Source organism: Lepidochelys kempii, chromosome 5 (genome assembly GCF_965140285.1).
Source record: "Lepidochelys kempii isolate rLepKem1 chromosome 5, rLepKem1.hap1, whole genome shotgun sequence".
NCBI lineage: Eukaryota > Metazoa > Chordata > Testudines > Cheloniidae > Lepidochelys > Lepidochelys kempii.
In genome coordinates this window covers 121899456-121921413 of record NC_136384.1, presented here as the reverse complement: position 1 = coordinate 121921413, position 21958 = coordinate 121899456, and the positions used below count along the sequence as shown (strand labels likewise).

Sequence of the window (21958 nt, the reverse complement as noted above, 5' to 3'; positions counted from 1 at the left end):
ACAAAATACTTCCAAGCCCACGAGCGCGGCGTTAGAGTGCTCCTGCCGACAAAGCTGCATTCACGCTGCCACTTGCGTCGGCAAAACTTTTGTCTTTAGCGGGGGGAAGGGAGGAGCTTTTTTAAGTTTTGTTGACAACTTCGCTGTGTAGACATACCGTGAGTAATGCTCACAAGTCCCCTGAGATGTAGCTCTTTCAACACGCTTCAAGAGCACTTTTACAATTCCCTGTAACTGGTTCTCAGCCTTTTCCATACTCCAAGGCTGCCTGGCCCATTTAGCAATGTAGGAAAGGTAGGGTAGTTGCAAGCCCATTACATTTGTTGGCACCCCTTATGTTGAGAACCCACATCAGATTCAGTCCCTCCCTGGAGAGAAGCATTCACACCAAGCAAGTGCTGGCCAGTGAAATATTCTGCAAGAGCAGAGCCATGTCAGCAAGGAGATCTCATGTGTTCTGAGCTCAGGCATGGGATTCAGAACTTTGCTACATGAAAGTCACACTTGAATTTGGAAGAGGAACTGTTGATGCAGAGTGTCTATTTCATCATATGAAATAGGCCCTGGGCATACCACCTGGCTATCTTTGCTGAAGTGCTGAACTTCTACAGCCTCGAATACGGTTTTCAGTCCCCGCTAGTATCTTCTTTGCTGCTGAAGTTTCCCAGTAATTTTAACAATTGGCCTGGGATGCAATAGACTGGATTATATAATCACAAGGCTACTATTTTCTGGTCATATTTGCATGGCTGGTGCCAAAGCCTAACCCAGGGCCAATCCAACCCAGCTGCTAGAACAGATTGCTGGAAAGCTTTGAAGAGATTCCTCCACCTGTCAGTATACAGAAAAACAAAGTACTCCTGTATGGATCCTCCTCACTCTGAAACAAAATTGAAGAGTTAAGTAAAAAGCACATCTATAATTTCATCCAGTTGTCTTGAGAAATATCCGCTCTCCTGAATTGTTCTAGACACTTGCTCCTAAACTTCTGCAGCAACATCAAGAATTTGTTCACAGGCTGCATCACTGGAGATGGGAACTGCTTTGACTTGACTGGGCAGATCTCAGCACAACATTTAAGACAGCACAATCACGGTCTCCCCAGTTATATGTGGCTTGTCAGCTTTCCCTGTTCAGAGATAGCAAGTCTGACTCTTGCAGGACTTGCATGATTATAGTGTTGCCATTTAATACACGAGGCTTCTGATTTTGTCAACCCACACGTTTTTGGGGGAATTCAGTGGATTTCTTTTGTAACAATAAATGCTTGCCCCCCAAATGGCTCAGTGTGTCTCTCTTTTAGTGGCCATACACAAATCTCAGAATTCTTTGCCAGCTACTGAGACAATGCCTTGGAGAGATCACAATAGCTAACAAGCATTTTGATGCGTGCATGGGTCTGAGCCCACCAGAGGGACAGATGCACTGAAGAGGGAAGAGGAGGCGTGGAGGACACCAGCCTGCTGCCTAGTGTTAGGGGGCTTATTCCTTCACCCACTTACTTCCTTGGTCCTTCTCGCATGAACAGAGAGCAACAATACCCGAAGTCCAAAGGTGCAAACAAGTCAATATTTATTGGGGTGAACTTCCAGCAAGCATGATTCCAGTTTCCTTCCTTAGTGTCCCCCTTCCCAGCTCTGACACCACAGAGCCTTACCCCATTCCCTGTTCCCATCTCCCCCTTTAGCAAAACATGATTCCAATTTCCTTACCCCCATTCCCTGTTCGCATCTCCCCTCCCCACACACACCCACACCCCCCCCCTTAAAGTTAACCTGTCCCCCTTATTTTCAGGCTTGATTTGTTTTTTCACCTCCCTTTCCTGGAGGGCCATAATCTGAGTCTTCTAGTAGCTTGTTTGCTGATCAGATGTATTCATTATTTGCAGCTCCTTTGTGCCCATCAGCTAGGTAATTTGCATTTACACAGAGGCTTACTAGCTTGCTTTTGGATCCAAAGCTGTTAGCAGCTCAGACATGGTCTTAAAAGGGAAACATTTTACTTCCACTAGAGTTCTGATTACTTTCCACTTTCATCTCCTGCTCCAAAACCCACAGAGATCTGAAAAAAAAAGCACAACCTACTGTGGCCCCTTTTGGAGCCCTAATAGGATTTTAATTAAGTACCATGTTTTATTTGCATTTCTTTTACCCCTTCTCCAATATACACTGCACACATTCTGGGAAAATGCAAATTCCTTCCATATAATTTAACCTCCATAACATTATATTAGCCATATTAATCTTACACAAGGTGTAACTGCCTCCCCCATGCCCAGAGTTTTCATGCAAACCCACCAAAGCAACAATCTGATCCCACAGAGCCACCCCAAGGCTCAGTGTTCCCATCATTAAACTGGAATCATGCTTGCTGGAAGTTCACCCCAATAAACATCGAACTGTTTGCACCTTTGGACTTCGGTTATTGTTGCTCTCTGTTTATGCGAGAAGGACCAGGGAAGTAAGTGGGTGAAAGAATAAGCCCCCTAACACCTAGCTCCATGAACAGTGCAGGGAACATACCGTGAAATCCAATTAACACCCCTTGAGGGAAGGGCAAGATGCAGCTGTAGGCAGGTCTAAGACAGACAAGAGACAATACTGACCAAATTTCAAGGCATACTAGAAAAAAAAAATGTCACACTCCATTGACACAGAATGGACATTGCTGTGATTGACAATTAGCGCCTCTTGGATCTTTTGTTTCAGGCTGCCCACGGATTCAGGCAGGGATCTCTGAAACTGTAAGGGCTACATATGCATTTTTCCCCCGCAAATGAAAGGGAGAAATAGGGAGGTTTGTCAAAAAGCCACTAAAACACCTGTTGGTGAGCCTACCACCAATCCCTTTCTCTAGGGGTTCTTGCAACCCAGAGGTTCAGAATCCCAGTCCCATAACAAATCCCTGGTTGCGAGGACACACCGATGGTCACCAGCTAACCCACGCACACTCTACATCAGGGATCACAGCCACAACCTCTGAATCATAGAATAGCAGGGTTGGAAGGGACCTCAGGAGGTCATCTAGTCCAACCCCCTACTCAAAGCAGGACCAATCCGCAACTAAATCATCCCAGCCAGGGCACTGTCAAGCCTGACCTTAAAAACCTCAAAGGAAGGAGATTCCACCACCTCCCTAGCTAATGCATTCCAGTGCTTCACCACCCTCCTAGTGAAATAGTTTTTCCTAATACCCAACCTAAACCTCCCCCACTGCAACTTGAGACCCTTCCTCCTTGTTCTGTCATCTGGTACCACTGAGAACAGCCTAGCTCCATCCTCTTTGGAACCCCCTTTCAGGTAGTTGAAAGCGGCTATCAAATCCCCCCTCATTCTTCTCTTCTGCAGACTAAATAATCCCAGTTCCCTCAACCTCTCCTCATAAGTCATGAGTTCCAGTCTCCTAATCATTTTTGTTGCTCTCCACTGGATGCTTTCCAATTTTACCACATCCTTCTTGTAGTGTGGGGCCCAAAACTGGACACAGTACTCCAGATGAGGCCTCACCAATGTCAAACAGAGGGGAATGATCACGTCCCTCGAACTGCTGGCAATACCCGTACTTATACGGCCCAAAATGCCATTAGCCTTCTTGGCAACAAGGGCATACTGTTGACTCATATCCAGCTTCTCGTCCACTGTCACCCCTAGGTCCTTTTCTGCAGAACTGCTGCCTAGCCATTCGGTCCCTAGTCTGTGGAGGTGCATGGGATTCTTCTGTCCTAAGTACAGGACTCCGCACTTGTCCTTGTTGAACATCATCAGATTTCTTTTGGCCCAATCCTCTAATTTGTCTAGGTCCCTCTGTATCCTATCCTTACCCTCCAGCGTATCTACCACTCCTCCCAATTTAGTGTCATTTGCAAACTTGCTGAGGGTGCAATCCACACCATCCTCCAGATCATTAAGTGAAGTTATTGAACAAAACTGGCCCCAGGACCGACCCTTGGGGCACTCCGCTTGATACTGGCTGCCAACTAGACATAGAGCCATTGATCACTACCCATTGAGCCCGACGATCTAGCCAACTTTCTATCCACCTTATAGTCCATTCATCCAGCCCATACTACTTTAACTTGCTGACAAGAATACTGTGGAAGACCGTATTAAAAGCTTTGCTAAAGTCAAGGAACAACACGCCCACTGCTTTCCCCTCATCCACAGAGCCAGGTATCTTGTCATAGAAGGCAATTAGATTAGTCAGGCATGACTTGCCCTTGGCGAATCCATGCTGACTGTTCCTGATCACTTTCCTCTCCCCTAAGTGCTTCAAAATTGATTCCTTGAGGACCTGCTCTATGATTTTTCCAGGGACTGAGATGAGGCTGACTGGCCTGTAGTTCCCTGGATTCTCCTCCCTCCCTTTTTTAAAGACGGGCACTACATTAGACTTTTTCGAGTCGTCCAGGACCTCCTCCGATCGCCATGAGCTTTCAAAGATAATGGCCAATGGCTCTGCAATTGTATCCGCCAACTCCTTTAGCACTCTCAGATGCAGCGCATCCGGCCCCATGGACTTGTGCTCGTCCAGCTTTTCTAAATAGTCCCGAACCACTTCTTTCTCCACAGAGGGCTGGTCACCTCCTCCCCATGCTGTGCTGTCCAGTGCAGTAGTCTGGGAGCTGACCTTGTTCGTGAAGACAGAGGCAAAAAAAGTATTGAGTACATTAGCTTTTTCCACATCCTCTGTCACTAGGTTGCCTCCCTCATTCAGTAAGGAGCCTACACTTTCCTTGACTTCCTTCTTGATGCTAACATACCTGAAGAAAGCCTTCTTGTTAGTTTTAACATCTCTTGCTAGCTGCAACTCCAAGTGTTATTTGGCCTTCCTGATTTCACTCCTGCATGCCTGACCAATATTTTTATACTCCTCCTCCCTGGTCATTTGTCCAATCTTTCACTTCTTGTATGGGCTGACCGAAAAGCTGTTCTCCATTAACTGTAGGGTAGCATTAGAGATTATGGATGGGGGTGAGATAAGTGGACCAGCGTGTAATTTTTCAGAAGCACCTAAGTGACTTAAGAGCACTAGCCCCACTTGAAAGTCTATGGGACTTAGGCGCTTTACACACACACAAATGAAGTTCTGGCCCCACTGAGGTCAACTTCTGTTTATTTCAGTGGGATCAAGGTTTTACTCTTGCTTTCAGAGATGGCGAACACCTGCAGCTCCTGTTGAAGTCAGCGGGAGCTGAGGTGCTTAGTCTGGAAGACAGGCTCCATCTTGGGAAGGCCAGTCAAGAAGGGTGAGTACCCCGTAGACGACAGTAACTTGAACATACAGCTAGTGCAGGCAAAAACCACAGAAAAGTGTTCTGAATTTGTGAACGTAACAGAATAAAACTGGGTCCAATTTCAGGCTTGAATTACAACATGTCCTTTTAAGGCCCCTGAATATTTTAACCGACTGCAAGGAATCCAACTGACAAAGCTGTAAATTAATTTTTACATGCGTATGATTCCGGTAATCTTGTTCTAATTAAAGATCAGAGTAGAGGCTTAAGTATTTTAAATTTTCATTAACCTAAAAATGAGGAAAAAATCAACCAACTATTGATTTAAGCCTTTTAATTCTGGCAGCAGCGATACCATCATGGGAAAAGAAGAAATGTGCTGCTGAGACAAACTTTGACATTAAGTACATGTGGAATGAGGAAAGTAGAAGCCTGTATCCAGTTGAGACTGATCAAAAATACAGTTGATATTCTTCATTACAAAGTCATGATTTAAGCACTAATGGAGGTTGTATGAATAATCCCTACCCTACATATGCAGTATAACCTAAGGACTTTAGGATTTCTGCTGTAGAATTTGTACCATGTCTAGAATTCTATTTATGCAGCAATGGACATGGACGATTTTGTATAGCTCTCTACAGTGCACTTCATGAATGTGCAATGAATTTCGTAGCAGGTTTAGTCCTTAAGAGCCAGAAAGATCAGAATTAAGGCTAAAAATCTCATGTGCATGATCACTGATTAGGGACTAACCCACTGCGAGCAACTCAAGGATGGCAATTTGCATTTCCTTCTTATGGGTTTACTTTAACTATGTGCAATTCAGTTTACATTGCCAACAACATGTGAAATACTTCAAGTCTGCCTTTCTAATTCAGCCAGAAGTTCTGTATAATCAGACTATTTACTGTTCCCATAGATTCATTGTGCCTCTAAGCTTTGGGACAAAGAGCCAGATGCCACAATTGGTGCTCAGTGCTCATTGAGTCCCTTTAGTTAAGGGTGCGTTTATTATTTTACTTTTGCTACATTAGTAATTGAGATTTCAATACATACAATGTTTCTAATACAGAATTCCAGGGCCAAGTTAGGAGAGAAATGGGAATGAGAGGGGTCATAGAATCATAGAATATCAGGGTTGGAAGGGACCTCAGGAGGTCATCTAGTCCAACCCCCTACTCAAAGCAGGACCAATCCCCAATTAAATCATCCCAGCCAGGGCTTTGTCAAGCCTGACCTTAAAAACTTCTAAGGAAGGAGATTCTACCACCTCCCTAGGTAACGCATTCCAGTGTTTCACCACCCTCCTAGTGAAAAAGTTTTTCCTAATATCCAATCTAAACCTCCCCCACTGCAACTTGAGACCATTACTCCTTGTCCTGTCTTCTTCTACCACTGAGAATAGTCTAGAACCATCCTCTCTGGAACCACCTCTCAGGTAGTTGAAAGCAGCTATCAAATCCCCCCTCATTCTTCTCTTCTGCAGACTAAACAATCCCAGTTCCCTCAGCCTCGCCTCATAAGTCATGTGTTCCAAACACCTAATCATTTTTGTTGCCCTTCGCTGGACTCTTTCCAATTTATCCACATCCTTCTTGTAGTGTGGGGCCCAAAACTGGACACAGTACTCCAGATGAGGCCTCACCAATGTCGAATAGAGGGGGACGATCACATCCCTCGATCTGCTCGCTATGCCCCTACTTATACATCCCAAAATGCCATTGGCCTTCTTGGCAACAAGGGCACACTGCTGACTCATATCCAGCTTCTCGTCCACTGTCACCCCTAGGTCCTTTTCCGCAGAACTGCTGCCTAGCCTCGGTCCCTAGTCTGTAGCTGTGCATTGGGTTCTTCCATCCTAAGTGCAGGACCCTGCACTTATCCTTATTGAACCTCATCAGATTTCTTTTGGCCCAATCCTCCGATTTGTCTAGGTCCCTCTGTATCCTATCCTTGCCCTCCAGCGTATCTACCACTCCTCCCAGTTTAGTATCATCCGCAAATTTGCTGAGAGTGCAATCCACACCCATCCACCAGATCATTTATGAAGATATTGAACAAAACCGGCCCCAGGACCGACCCCTGGGGCACTCCACTTGACACCGGCTGCCAACTAGACATGGAGCCATTGATCACTACCCGTTGAGCCCGACAATCTAGCCAACTTTCTACCCACCTTATAGTGCATTCATCCAGCCCATACTTCTTTAACTTGCTGCCAAGAATACTGTGGGAGACCGTGTCAAAAGCTTTGCTAAAGTCAAGAAACAATACATCCACTGCTTTCCCTTCATGCACAGAACCAGTAATCTCATCATAGAGGGCGATTAGATTAGTCAGGCATGACCTTCCCTTGGTGAATCCATGCTGACTGTTCCTGATCATTTTCCTCTCATGTAAGTGCTTCAGGATTGATTCTTTGAGGACCTGCTCCATGATTTTTCCGGGGACTGAGGTGAGGCTGAGTCCTTCTGTATCTGAAGCTGCTGAAGGCAAAACACTGCAGAGATCGCAAATGGACTCTCACACCAAATACAAACAGCAAATAAAATTATATTGGATACATATGATGACTATCTGAAGTTAAGCAAAGTATATCCTGATTTAGTATCTGCTGGCTTAAACACAAGAATTTTAATCACAGAATCTGATTTAATACATGCACACTTGTTCAGCCTAAATAATTAAAAAGAGACTGTATCAAGACAAACTGCTGTTAGAATTTGGACATGACTCAAGAGTCTGTTGGGAATCAGGTCAGGTTATGAAGTACAGCAAATCCTAAAATGCCCTCCAGTGGTTAAGAAGAGGGAAAATGTTTCTTGGATCCTTCTCAATCATTGCAACCAACAGCAAATAAACTTCTGCTAGACCACCAGATAGATTTTTGACAGAACTATCTTGTTGACATATTAACTTCAACAGATTCCAAAATAAACGGAACAGTACAACTGCAGTGTGGGGTAACAAAAGTCCAACTCATTGCAAATTCCAGTTCTTCTGGCCTGTTTGTTTGGTTTCTACATTCCATTAGACCATGCAAACAACTAAAAAACGTTCAGTGAAAGCATGACAAAGCCAGAGATCAAATTATAACCTTACCCAGTATAGTAGCAATTGCTATTCAGCTTTTTCATTTTAAGTTGTTTCAAAGGTTTAGAAGACTTAACTATTTAAAAAAAAACTTCCAACCTGTCCCAGGTTCTAGGCAGCAGCGGTAGCATTGTGTGAACAAAAATGTCATGATGCCCATTTGCTCAGCTCTATTTGAGTGGTTAAGGAAACCACCAGGACGATCTCATTGGTGTTGGAAGGCTTTTGCATAGGTCTAGCTGGAAAGTTGTTGTTGAAGTTAAATTTGCAAGCGGGCACCATTTAAAGGGAAGCAAACTTTGCTGCTATTTTGGAAAACCTGAAAGGGCCAAGATGATGAAAATAGCTACTGAAAACGTAGAACGTTGTTGCATTAAAAACTCTTCAGCAGTGACTCTCTCAAATACTGTACAGCATAAGTGGAAGTGGCTGTTTTTCTACCGAAGGACACATTTGTGCCCAATGTAAATTAAGAACTGTGTGTGTTAAAGACGCAACTCTATGGGCCCTCCATCCACTAAATGGGCTGCAAACCCTAGGCACAGTGGGGAGCACTGATGTTGGAGGAAGCCACGTTGAATCAGTGTTTCCCAGCCAAGTGCCAATAAGATCCTTCAATTAAAATTTAAAATAGTGAGGGATAATCATTATGCAAAGCTCTTAACTCAAGCTCCCCATTTAAGTATCTTCAGTTTCTGCTCCTCAAGATTCAGAGGCAGACAGAGACCGCAGGAGAAGATTGAGGGAGGAAAAAAGTCGAAGTGTGAGCAGATTGGGAAGGAGAGATTAAGTGTATTATGCTCATGATGGACGTTGCTGCCATAATTCACAAAATACAACTTGAGGCGTTACGTTGTCATACAGCAATGCTATGCAGACCATGCCAAGTTGCTGCATGGTCTCAATGCAAAACCCAACTAAGACTGATTACTATTTGGAGTTGATGTACCTGCTTGTTATGTGTGTATCTCTTCCACCTTTAAGTATCTGTACGTGTAGCAACGAGATAAATCAACACCAAATAGTAGCTAATTTTGGTTGGGTTTTACATTGAGACCAGGAAGCAACTTCTCCTGAAGGTGGCAATGGATGCACCTCACTAACATAAGAAAGATCATTTGTTCTTAAAGGGCTTGATCTGAAGTCCACTGAAATCAACGGGAGTCTTTCCATTGGCTTCAGATCAGGCCTACAGCAGCTGCTAGCTTACTCTTACTCCTTTCTACATTGAATTTGGCTGTTGACACATTCTCCTTGGCTCGCCTCCTAAAGCCAGCTTGCAGCTACATGACAAGACATTGCTCTGCCTTGCACTGCTGTTTTTCAGAAGGCACGAGATTGAACACAGATCTAGAAACAAAAATTATCTCCATTTCTCCCGAGTTTTCAGTTGAGAGAAGCTGAATGACAAATATGCCACTTGTTTCGTGAAGTGGTTTCAAATGCTAACCTTGGGGCGCTCCTCCTTTTTCAAGGCCACAGCTTCCAATTTTGCTTCGTACTCTGCTTGAACTTGGTCTCTTTTCTTTAGCACGTTCTAGGATAGAAAAAAAAACCACAAAACCATAAGACTGAAAATGTACAAAATCTTGACTCCCCCTTCCTGCTCACCCCACAAGAGTTGCAGCCTGGATTCAACAACTGAAGTGCCACTGAAGTCACAGGTCTGCCTTTCAGAGGCCACTCCTGTTTTACAAGCATAAGAGGCTTTTGAATAAAAATAAAAAAGCACTCCAGGCTGAATGCTTTAGCTTGTGAGCAGATGCCAGATGACATTTGTAGCTGTTTGCTTAGAGACAAAGTCAAAACTCCCAGCTTTGCAAATGACTTGCATTGTGATCTTTGGCAAGTCACTTATCTTCTCTTGAAGATGAAAACGATGAATAAAAGGATAAACATTAACACTGAATGGGGTTGAGAGGGTTAGTTTGTAAAGCTTTCCAATATGCCCAAGCAACAAGGGAAGGAATGAGTTGGCAGGCAACATTGTTCCTAAAGCGATGTACTTCTACCACAGCCTGCCCACTCATAGCTTTCTGCAAAATCCTTTTGAAATGAATTTCCATGCTGAGTCTCAGACCAAAGGTCAATTTTGGACAAAATCCTCTCCCTTGTTTTTGCACTATGTGATAGTGAAAAAGGTTCCCACTTTTGTACATGAAACATTCAATTTTTGAGTTATTAAAGTTCATGATTTCTAGCTGACTAGCCCTCACTGAATAAGGATCTCCAGATATATTGATAAAGTTAGAAGACAGCTAATTTTACTTTACAACCATGTACAAGATCTCTAGGAAGTATAGTTACAATATTCACAGGACTAGGGAGTAACCAAATTATATAATAGACGTTTGTCATAGAGTAGTAATTGTGTCTTTGCCTATGGTAGCTATTCCCTACCCACGTTGAGTTTACAGCATAACTAGTAATACTATATTAAAATGGGACATCCATACTGGGCAATGACTTATACAAGTTTTTGCTTGAGAGGGGAGTAACTGATGCCCTGGGAGACTTGCTCTCCAGAACAAAAATAAGGAAGAAGAATCTGACCCATATAGGGGATGACTAAGGAGCTTAGTCAAGTGGGCTGGTACCCAGCTGGTGTTTCCAAGGGCCATTCAATTGCCAGGCACAGCTACACCAGCGTGGAAGAGGTCAGAGTTTGGGCAGCCAGTTTGACCAAGGTTCTCTCTGCTTACCTATCAAATAGAAATTTTAAAAAACAGCAACAGCTGTTTAACTCAAAGACAATGAGTGAAAACACTTATGAAAATAACCACACGCATCTATTCATCATCATACTCCCCTCTCCACTTCCACCTACACCACATGCCAAGGGAAGAGTCACCATTTCAATATCAAAAAGGCCATGTTTTTCAGTTATGCATGAAGAACCAACCAATATTACCAGAGTCTGGTTTTATCAGTTTGAAGTACAGCGGAGGAGGAGGTGTGTTTTTCCTAAAGACTAACGTCCCAGTACTGTAACCTCCAGGACTATAATTTTTTTTAAAATGCCAGGCATGTATTCAAAGGTGAGCACGACAAAGGAAGACAATATCCCTACTCCAGAGAGGACACTACACAATCTCCCCCAAGACACAGGGGGCAATAAAGGAGAGAATGTTCAAAATGTCAACGTGCGCGTGGCAACGCTTTAGTTCCAGTTTCTGAAGTTAAGCATGTTACTGGCTACATTTGCCTGCAGCAAAATGTGATATCAGTTCTCAATATGAGACTAGGTGGAATTTTTCCCTGCAGTTGGTTCAGATTTTTAGCGCACCACAAGCATGACTGGTATTTAACAAGTATTTCCGCTCACGGACAAAAGGGATATTGGGAGAAAGTAAACCTTACTGAGGAATTTTTTAATTCATAGTTGCCTTGGAGTAGAGTGGCCAGCACCCACCATGGATACACGTTTGGAACCAGTAAAGTAAGTTGGACCTGTACCAGCAAGGTCCAGGGATCAATAGGCATCGTATCCGTAAACTAGATTCACAGGACAAGTGACTGGAGAGTACTGCGACTGTGGGGTGAGCCCACAATGTGTTCAGAAGCATACGTTAACTGACCAGCCAGGTCTAGAGGCCCATTAACATCTCTCCAGCGGATGGAACAAAACAATGTACAGGAGAAGGAGGAATCTCTCTAGCATCTCTAGGTTATCTGTTCTTAGCTGTAGCCCAAAATACTCAGTAAATTCCCAGCAAAGTGTGAAGAATGCTACTTGACACTTCTGGACCACCTTCCAGCCAAGGATCTGAGAGTACACCACACTTAATTTGCACAACATTCCAGTGAGACAGGGATCTTATTTAATAAGATGGGGAAACCGAGGCACGTGCCGCCACTCAGGGACTTGCTCAAGGCCACACGGCACATCAGTGGCAGATTTGGGAATATAACTCCAGTTGACTCCTGGTCTTGTGCTATAACTGCTAGGCCATCCTCAAAGGATAGCAGTGAATACCGGCATAGGTCCCTTCTCCTTCTAGGAGGTCTTTCAAAAGTTTTATGTACTGAAATGATAATATTCTTTACCTTGGTCCACAGCTTCCAGACCTATGTGTGGCTTTCCACTCAGTCCAGAGCACACCCTGGAGTTTCACAAACAAATTGGAGCCCAAGAGAGGGAAATAGGTGGCAGGAAACAGTTGTCTTTTGCAACACAACAACTGTTCAGACACCCTAGAGAAGGTGGTCTTTTCAAACACTCATGCCCATGACAGACCAGTTTCATCTCACTCAAATCATGAATTTTAATTTTTTTTAAAACATCAGGCACTTTAAATATTTATAATGCAGTTTTAGAGCTATGCCATTTACCTAATACCCAAGCACACAGTTGGGGACGGCATGTACTAATGCTGTCAATATGCCCCTCTGTCTAATCACAATATTTTAATAGTTATATGTAATTTATGCTAACAGGGTTTCTTACCCTTCACATGCACCTCCCCATGGAATATACCATATCTGCAATCAGAAAGCAAGGCAGGTTAGCTGCTTCTATTTACGAGAAGAGCTTTACCATGATTGTTCAGTCATTGCTGGGACATTCCAAATATGGCAACTGTTTTAAACACAAGCCTCCTAAACATCCTCATTCCTCCCCAGATCTGTGAGGTCTTCTGTCAAACTAGTTCTTCTAGTTCTCAAAGGCTCAGGAACTGTTCAGCTCTGACTAGGACGGTGCCCTAAGGAATGATCTCTCCTCAAATTAAAGTTTGGCCATTTAGTCTGGGATAAAACTGCATAAGAGCAACTATAAGCAAAGGGCACATGACAGCCTTCCCTGTAACAAAACAAATGTTAAGTGTAAACCAGGCTTTTGTTATAACCATCTTTTCACATGCTCCTGCTACTCTCAGCTGCAACTCCTAGTAGCAAGTCTCCTTTCCAGTTGTTGGCTATGGTCAGGCTAACAGAATCTCTAAGCTTGGAGCTTTGCATGTATACAGTGGTATTCCTCGCTTCACCAGACAACAGTCCCTGTCCCTCAATCCAAGATAAAATATTGGAGCGGTTCCAAAGGGAGACTGACCCACTCTTCTCAGCCAGAGATGGATGGCTGTGATGCAAGATTGCTTTGGTACTAATAGGAGTTTAAAAGGTTTTCATTGTATGGGTCGTCCTTTGAATAAGGCACAAACAAGTTCCATGTAGGAGGCAAAGATGAAGAGAAGCAAAACCAGGTTAAAAAAAATTAAAGGTTTGGATTTAATCAGAAGAATTAAGGCAGAAAATACAAACCTCTAAGGCTACCAAGTTATCTACGATTTTTGTATGTTACAACCGAACAGATTTAGTCATAGAAGCAAGGTGCTTTAGCACATGGAAGACTCTAGTGTTTATAGCAAAAGACTGGACATCATCTGACACAGGTCCTACTCCTGACAATCCCATCAACTCACTGGTTGACCTTGGGCAGTTGCCTAACCTCTCTGTGGCTAAGTTCCACCATCTGCAAAATTAAGGACAAAGGTGGATAAGTTGTAAGGAACTTTGAAGTTCTGAGGTGAGGGGTGCAAAGAGTAAAAAAGTTTTAAAAGTTTGCTTCTCATACTTTAAGAGTAATCATCTCCTATGATGGCTATCTTCCCACTGCTACACGCTTCATGAAGCAGTCCAGTGGAGAAGGCAAACATGCCATCATGACACATTGACACCTGCTTTTGGGTATAAGCAGAGCACAATGACGCTTCCAGTCGAAGCTATTTGGAGTAGGAAGTTGCCATCTGTGGATGGTTTTTCCATCCTGGACTTTGACCTGAAGAAACACCAAGGTCTTTGGAAGAGATCTCATGTACAGCAGAGCGTAAAGTACGCACTTAAACTGCTATTACAATCACCACCATCTTTCTAACTCTTTTTTGGGGTGAGATTCACCACTCAATATGAACAGAATTTTCTTCCTGGGTTTCGTGAATTGAAGTCAGACCTTCTCCTTATTGTACTAAAATACTGTGCTCCAACTAACAGGCAGACAAAGAGGTAATTCAACCTTTCATTAGACAGCTTGCATACAGGTTTCTCTTTTAGTTTAGGAGGTTACATGTACTTTTAAAAGAAAAAAAGTTGGAAGAGGACTAAAATTCAGTCTTCATGAGGACGAAGCAGAGGCATTAAATTCCTAGAACTTACAACATTTCGAAGGAGGATTGTAATTCTAGAACCAGCAATTGAAATACATATATGGATAAGCATACATCATTGCCTTGTTAGGGGCTCACCAGAGCTGCTTTCTAGCCAAGACGACTTTCTAGAGGAGTTTTCTTCTAGTTCCACCTGATGTTTGAAAATCTCATGCTTTGCATCTATGTTGGCTTGTGTTCTGTAAAGTCTTGCCCCAGAATCAAACACCAAGCCAAAACCAGAGTGATTAATTTCAGCACTCAACATGATTAACCCAATTAATATTTTTGCATGCTTCATTGAACAAAAAACCTAATACGTGCCTCAAATCTGAACAGAGAAAGAAATGTACTTGTAATGCAGGAGTTTAACACTTATGTAAGCACATGACTGAGGAAAGAGTTTTAGTGAAGATATCAATTAACTCCTCCTTAATATCCCAAGTGAGATTTAAGAATAATTTAAAGCACAAAAAACAAACAATGCCTATTAACTGATCCTGCATATTGAAGAGACTGCATCAATGCTCTTATTCACTAAAGAGGCACGTTCTATTCAGAACATGCATGCAGATTTGTGGCAGGGGAATTATTTGTATCTTACCCAAGTAATACGCTAGGATTTTATCCAACAAGCGGCATATTGCAAAACATCTGATGTTCCTGGCTTTGTAAGGGGAAAAAAGCCACACCAAAGCTAGGTCATTGAACACCATTACTTAAAAGTTATGCCACTGTTTTGGTTCACAGAATTTAGATGCTAGACAACCACGGGAGATAGATTTGCAAGAAGGTTCCATGCAGCATCCAGCTTATCACCGTCACAGACTTTAGTAACGTGTTTTTGTAGTATCGGTCTCTTTCATACAAACAGTTTTAGATAGGGCTCTCCAAGACTCAAGTTTGACTCCTAAAAAGGACAGCATGTTGAAAGACAAAAACACATTGCCATTACCAATAGGAGAACAATTCTAAAATGTATATCAAATGCACATGGCCTCTGTTTAGGCAGAAAAAGACCATGACATAAATTTGACATTTTATGTGCATAATATTTTTCTGACCTTGGGTAGGAACACTAAGAATAAAAAGCTAATCTTTATTAGGAGAAACAATCCCTACAAGAGGACATTTCACAGCTAGGTTTCTCTTTGCTTATTCCACCCCCGCTAACCCCCTAAACAAAAAAAGTGTGGACCCGCTGTCAAATGGTCTCCGTTACCTTCATGGACTCAGAGTACAAGATGTACTCCCTGAGTACAGGCAGGGAGTCCTCTGTCATGTCATCACTCAGTTCCTCGAGAGCAGTACAGCAGTTCCCGATACAGGCAGACACTCCTTCCAGGGGTTCTGCTAACTCCACTTCTAACCCACCCCAGGTGGAGTAAACCGGTCCATACTCTCGCAGTTCCACCAGGTATTCTGGAAGAGACATTGAGAGGAAACAAATTTCGATTTTACAGTGACGTTCAGGCAATTTGGTTTAAAAAAGCAGTGACCATTTAACCAAAAAGAAAAGGAGGACTTGTGGCACCGTAGAGACTAACCAATTTATTTGAGCATGAGCTTTCGTGAGCTACAGCTCACTTCATCGGATTTTACCATCATACTCATCAGATTTATCATCATATTCATCAGATTTTTACCATCAATTTAACCATCATACTCGATTCAAACGTTTGGAAAGGCTGATCAGGTCACTGCTATCAACTGATGCACATAACCAGATGCAGAGGAGCCGTAAGGCAGGCAGATATTTACCAGAAAAACTCTAGACTTTACAAAGCACCCTTCTTTGCCAGTGAAGATTAAATATCCATTTTATCCGTTTCCCACCAAGCCTCTTCAGACAGAGGTCAGGTTTATCGGTGCTTGCATTAGATTAGCTGCTTTCCTCAAAGGAGCAATACAGAACCACACAAAGCCCAAGAGTCTGATCTTAACTGGCAGTAAAGAGTTCCAGTTCAAGACGGGATAGTATTAGAGAGAGCAAGGTGTAAGGGGAACGAAGTATGTAGGATCCCTCTTGTTTTACTGCTCGTATATTATTAGGCCAGGCGAGAGCTACTGCATGAGCTTCTATGTGTAGCCTGTGCAGGAACTAGGGTGACATTTATTTCCCTTCACAGCCTCAAATCAGAATTTTAGCTGATTTGTAATGAGATCTAGTTAGTCCTGTCAAAAAAGCTCAAGGCAACCAAGCACGAGTACATCTAGGAGTATCCTGGAGTAGGGATTTCTGGAAGTCTATAGATTCTAGCTGTCTAATCCTGGAATTAAACATTAGGGGTCAGCAATTACATTTAATATGGTGGACTGCAAGAGAAGAATTCTCTTCATTATTTACCCTATTCTGTTTTGTTGTTTATTGCTGGCAAACGGAATAACTTGCTCTTCTAATGGTTAAAGGCTACCCAACAGAGTTAAAACACTGGGAATCAACACAATAGCCTCTTTTGCTTGCACCTTAACAAGTACCCAACTCGTACATATTATACAACTGTCATAAAGTGACACATGAGTCTTTACAGAATCCTCCTTTTGATGCACCCAGTTTTTTTAAAAAATAGGGCAGAATCACTGAATGCAGGTAGTTCCAGCATAACCACCAGTGTACTGCCTCTTACTAAGCTTGCGGTGTGCTAGAGTTCTTACCCAGTTCCTCCTTGATAATCCGCTGTGCTATTCTGTCAATGGTTCCAAGCTTGAGAACAAATGTATCTAGGTAGTCTCCAATGGCTGCAAACTCCAGCGGTCGACTTCTGAGTTTGTAACCACCTGTGACATATTTTACGGACTCTCCCATCTTGGAGAGCAATGCCATTCCTTGTTTTTTATAGGCATTAAGATCCTGGCAATGACAAGAAACGTATTGTTTGCATGTAGAAAAACAAGTACCATCCCCAGTCGAGAGAGTCATGCTTCAATTTCAGAGCACAGCAGAGAAAGTTTATGAAAGTACGATGTTAAGTCTGGCATCTAAATCCTGATTCAAAAAGCTCACCTCTGCTTCTCATATAAGCTAGGCACACAGAGTGCAACAGACGCATCTACAGACAATGGGATATTTTACAGCCTTGTCACCCTCTTGTACATTTGGGTAGCAGGGGTTAGGAAGTTAACAAGCTACTTAGCCTCTTAGCAGGAGGGAAGCTTATAAAGAGCACAGGAAGGAAGTGTTCAAGAAGAAAGGGGGAAGAGAAAGAAGGCTAGGAGAGCCTGACCAGAGTAGCTCCTTGAGTAAAGACACCACAGCACTCACCACTCATGCCCACCCCCTCCCAACCTTTAAAAGAAGGGACCAGAAAGCTGGAAAACAATGTAAAGGTGTGGATGCACGGTTAGGTATTGGTGGAGGGATTGAGATACTAAATAAAGAACAGTGTTTAAAAGCAAAAAAGGCCTCACAGGTCTGTGTTCATGGATGACTTGGGGTACGGTAAGTGTGCCCCATTCCCAGGAGCCCAAGTGCCAACAGGCAGACTTCTATCACCCATGCCCCTGTGGGCGAGCACCTTTCTTTCCACAACATCTCCTCCATGGTTGGCATATGTGTACCTTTTATATTGTATACACACACACACACACACACACTCTGTCACTGTGAACAACCATTTGGAGTCCGATGCTTTTGAATGAGTTAGCCAGATCCTCAGCCCCACATCCTTGCAGAAGAGGAATCCTGCCTACAAATATAGAGGTGTGAAATAAACAGGGCCAGAGCACACTGGTAGAGCTTTGCTGATGTAATGGCCCCCAAAGCTAGAGCAGCCCATAGGGTTGGACGTCCAGCATAGAGGGAAGACAGAAAGGTTGTTAACAGCCACTTTGCATCCCCTGCAGCTTCTCTGCTATGCTGAGCATGGGCTTGTCCTAGGCCTCACCTGGTTGGTTGCGTTTCTGATTCTCAGGCTCATCTATCACATTCATTTTCAACAGCTCACGTTTCTCAAATCTCTGTGGATTGTGCATGTTTAAATTCAGATGCTTACCTTGGCTGTGAGAAACACACTGAAATGTTCATTGAAAGAAAGGACTGGATGATCTGCAATTCTTTTCAAGAATTTATCTAAAGCTTTCCTCCTCGTCTCCACGAATTCTTCAGAAAAGCGATCGACAACACCCTTCATCACAAATTTCTCAGGAAGGGGCTGTGAAGAAAGGCAGAGAGAGACGGTTTTCAGTAGAATAAAAGCCAATTGCTTTTGCTGATACTGCCTTGTTTCTATTAATTAGCTAGTTCACTCTTGACACAAGTAAATGGAGATGCTGTTAATAGGAACTGCATTTTTTTCAGTTATCCTGAAATAAATCTGGACTAATTCAATTTAACTCAGTGGTGTCATTCCAAAGTCACACCAATGTAGCAGAAACAAAACTGGCCCATGGCCTTTGGAGACATTACAAATGTAGCTCATATTGGGGTAAGAAGTGGCCCAGGGAAGAAAACTTCCCTCTCCTGTACCCAATTTACCTACATTTAGGCTTCAATTCAGGAAAGCACATGCTTAACTTTAAGTATGTACTCAATGCCATTCACCTCCGGGGGACTTATGCCCACGTTTAAGTGCTGTTCTGAATAGAGATGCCTTCCTGGACCAGCTCATTGCTGAGAAGTTTCAGGCAAACCCTAAAGAAAGTTTGGAAAAGCATCTGAAAGCTCAAATGCTTTAGAGTGGGTTGGAAGAAGTAGTAGACTTTTGCAAGCATCTTTTTTTCTTTAAAAATTGTGACTGAAAATTTACCAGTTCCAAGCATACATACTTGAGCTTCTAGGCTCAACTGTCTCTGGAGAAGCTGAAGGTAAAAATCTCTAGGTTTCTCTTCTTCCTACTGTTAAAGCTGCATGTGCAACTGAATGAAGGCCAGGTAGAGGCCCCACTGAAAGATCAGGCCTGTACCATGATAAGGTGTGCTGTCATTGCCAACAAAAGTATGGGATAAGTTTTTCCTTAAAGTAGTGCCTGCCAATTGGGCCTGTTCTTTTCCCCTCCTACACTTCTGCAATGCCCTAGTGCTCAACTCCTCCCTCAATGTGAGGGATGAAGAGCACTAACCCCTGCAGTAGATCTCCATCACAAGCTCTGGAATGAATCTACTAATTCTGGAACGTTAACTAGCCATCTGTTTCATTTCTCATTAAATTAGGGTTTATCTTTACGTTATATGCAGCAAAAGCTTTACATTTGTGGGGAACTGTGGTCTGGTAGTTGCAGCAGGACCGGACACCTTGGTTCCATTCTCTGCTCTACCGTTATATTTGCTGTGTGACCTTGGGTAATTCACTTAGCCTTCTTCTGCTTCAATTTATCCCCCTCTAGATGGAGGGAGGGCAAATATCACAAGCTACAGCACAGCTGCATCTCTAGTAACATTTTCACCCTCTCATTCAGATTAGCATGAACAGAGGCAGTGACCAAAGCCAAATACCAATCAGGGGTCTGGCACACCTCTAGTTACCATGCCTGCAATTCAAAAATGTATTAATCTGATCATTTTGTACTTCTGAGAAATTTGCAGCATCTCCGTACAGCAGCCTGGACTCCAAAGCTGCGATACTAGGTTTGGGTATTTTGGTTTTTTTTTTAAGCCCCACACCATGGTTTGTTCCAAGTTTGCTTTCCTATTCTGTAAGAGTGGAAAGAATGTCAGACTCTGTGCAGACTGTAATATATACCCATCATTAAATAAAGATTAACTCAGCAACTTATGAGAAGTCTCTCACTGAAGAGAATCTTTCTTGCCATCTGAAGTTGGAAAAAGGAAACCTGTGGTAAAAATGAAGTGAAAGGACTTCCACACTAGAAACAGTGCCAGACCATTACTAGTGTTGAAACACTTTAGTTTCTCCAGCATTTTGATGGGTACCATATGGGACCACAGCAAAGGAAGCATTACCATCAAAAAAAGAGGTGGTTTGCCAAGGTTAGTTGATCCATCCCACAGATGGTTAGGACAGTCACAAAGCTTAGGTGTTTCTGCTGGACGTGAATTCGGAAAGATTCTAATTTTGATGGTTTACTTCAAGTATCTCAACAAGAAATTCCATAAATTTACATTTTTATTAGATTTATGCAATGGCATGTTGGAGCAGTGGAATGTTTCTTGCAGGTCAGACTAGATTATCGTAATAGTCTCTTCTTTCCTTAAGATCCATGAGTTTCTTGAAGAGGAAAAAAAAGGGAGTTTCCTCATACTTCATAATTGCAGTGAGACGATGCCAGCTAAGCAATAAGTTTGTACAACTTCACCAACACCACAAAGGGGAGGAAGAGGGACACTGAACCAGTCTTTGATTCTTTAAATGAATGGGAATTTATCAAATCAATGCAACGAGAAGCCACAGACCAATTATTACAAACTCCTTACTTTTTAAATGAAAATAGAGGTTTTTTAAAAATGCACTCAGGTCAGTTATGTTTCCCCACAAATGTTATTTATTTTTACCTGGCCACTCCCAATAAGTTCATTTACATAATTTCCAAGAAAGCAAATGAATTGGCCATTTAGAAACACAAATGATTAGGATCCATGCTACTATGTAGCCAGTAGTGCCTGTGACAAAAATCAAGCCAAGTACTTTGAGAGCAAATCAGCAGCACTTTCAAAGCAGTCCTGCAAATATTACAATTAGTCTTTGGCAAGACCCAGTATACCATAAAGTGGAAAAACAATCTATTGTATGGAGAATTTTATATACATTTTATATAAACCACCTTAGCTTTTACATATATCAAGTCTAAAGATCCTAGGAATTGTATTACAAGAAAAATAAGTGAATTATGAAGGTTTCTTTTATTCACTTGATTGCAGTACTTAGTATTTAGATTGATGGAGAGATATACGAAGTCGATTGCTCTTTAGTGGATTGAACTATTCTCCAATATCTGTAAACTGCCTCCATGTTCTTTAATTAAGTAGTCATATAATTCTGAAACCTTTTACATAAAGGGCTAAAAGATACAGGTCTGTAAATAAGAGACTAGCTATTTCCCCAACTATTAAAATGGACCAGTTCAATACTGAACTGCAGTGGTGTTGCACGAGCCATACTCTGCTCTCAGTTACATCTATGCAAACAATTACTTCGATTGCACAGGTATAAGAGCAGAATTTGGCCTGGTAGGATTTCAGCGGTTTGGGGAGGAAGAATTCAATTATTCATTGGCTTAATATATTTATTTTGTACCCTTCCCTAAGGAAAAAAGGCACACAAGACCAGATACTCAGGAGAAAGCCCTTTTCAACTGCTACCAAAGATCCTTATGCAAGATATGTGTGCAAGTACATCATCATCAATATAGGTCCTTACAGCGCAAACTGAGGATTAAAATAATTTTTGCTTCTATGGCAAATATGCAGTGGTATTTGGCATACAAGATATCTAAGCAAACATGACAGCAGGTGCAGACAGAGAAGCCATTTATCGGTAACCTGTAAGTGGACTGCTCCATACTCTCCAGTGTCAAACTGGAGAGCTTCTGGAATT

General features: G+C 42.6%; 1 protein-coding gene across 5 annotated transcripts in view; it reads right to left on the bottom strand.

The window, feature by feature from the left end:
- SNX30 (sorting nexin family member 30) overlaps positions 1-21958 on the bottom strand; it is a 67345-nt gene that overhangs the window by 14007 nt on the left and 31380 nt on the right. For 2 of the 5 annotated variants that reach the window (XR_012159133.1, XM_073345667.1), the window contains exons 4-7: positions 18462-18620; positions 17125-17320; positions 15692-15891; positions 9780-9866 (exon numbers count right to left, since the gene is read on the bottom strand). Coding sequence is in view for 2 of the 5 variants with exons in the window: in XM_073345667.1 (XP_073201768.1) it covers positions 9780-9866; positions 15692-15891; positions 17125-17320; positions 18462-18620 (642 nt within the window). In the remaining 3 variants the exon portion in view is untranslated. Of the gene's footprint in view, positions 1-7412; positions 7723-9779; positions 9867-15691; positions 15892-17124; positions 17321-18461; positions 18621-21958 lie in introns of all 5 variants that reach the window. The other 3 variants (XR_012159134.1, XR_012159135.1, XM_073345668.2) reach the window with 3 other exon arrangements.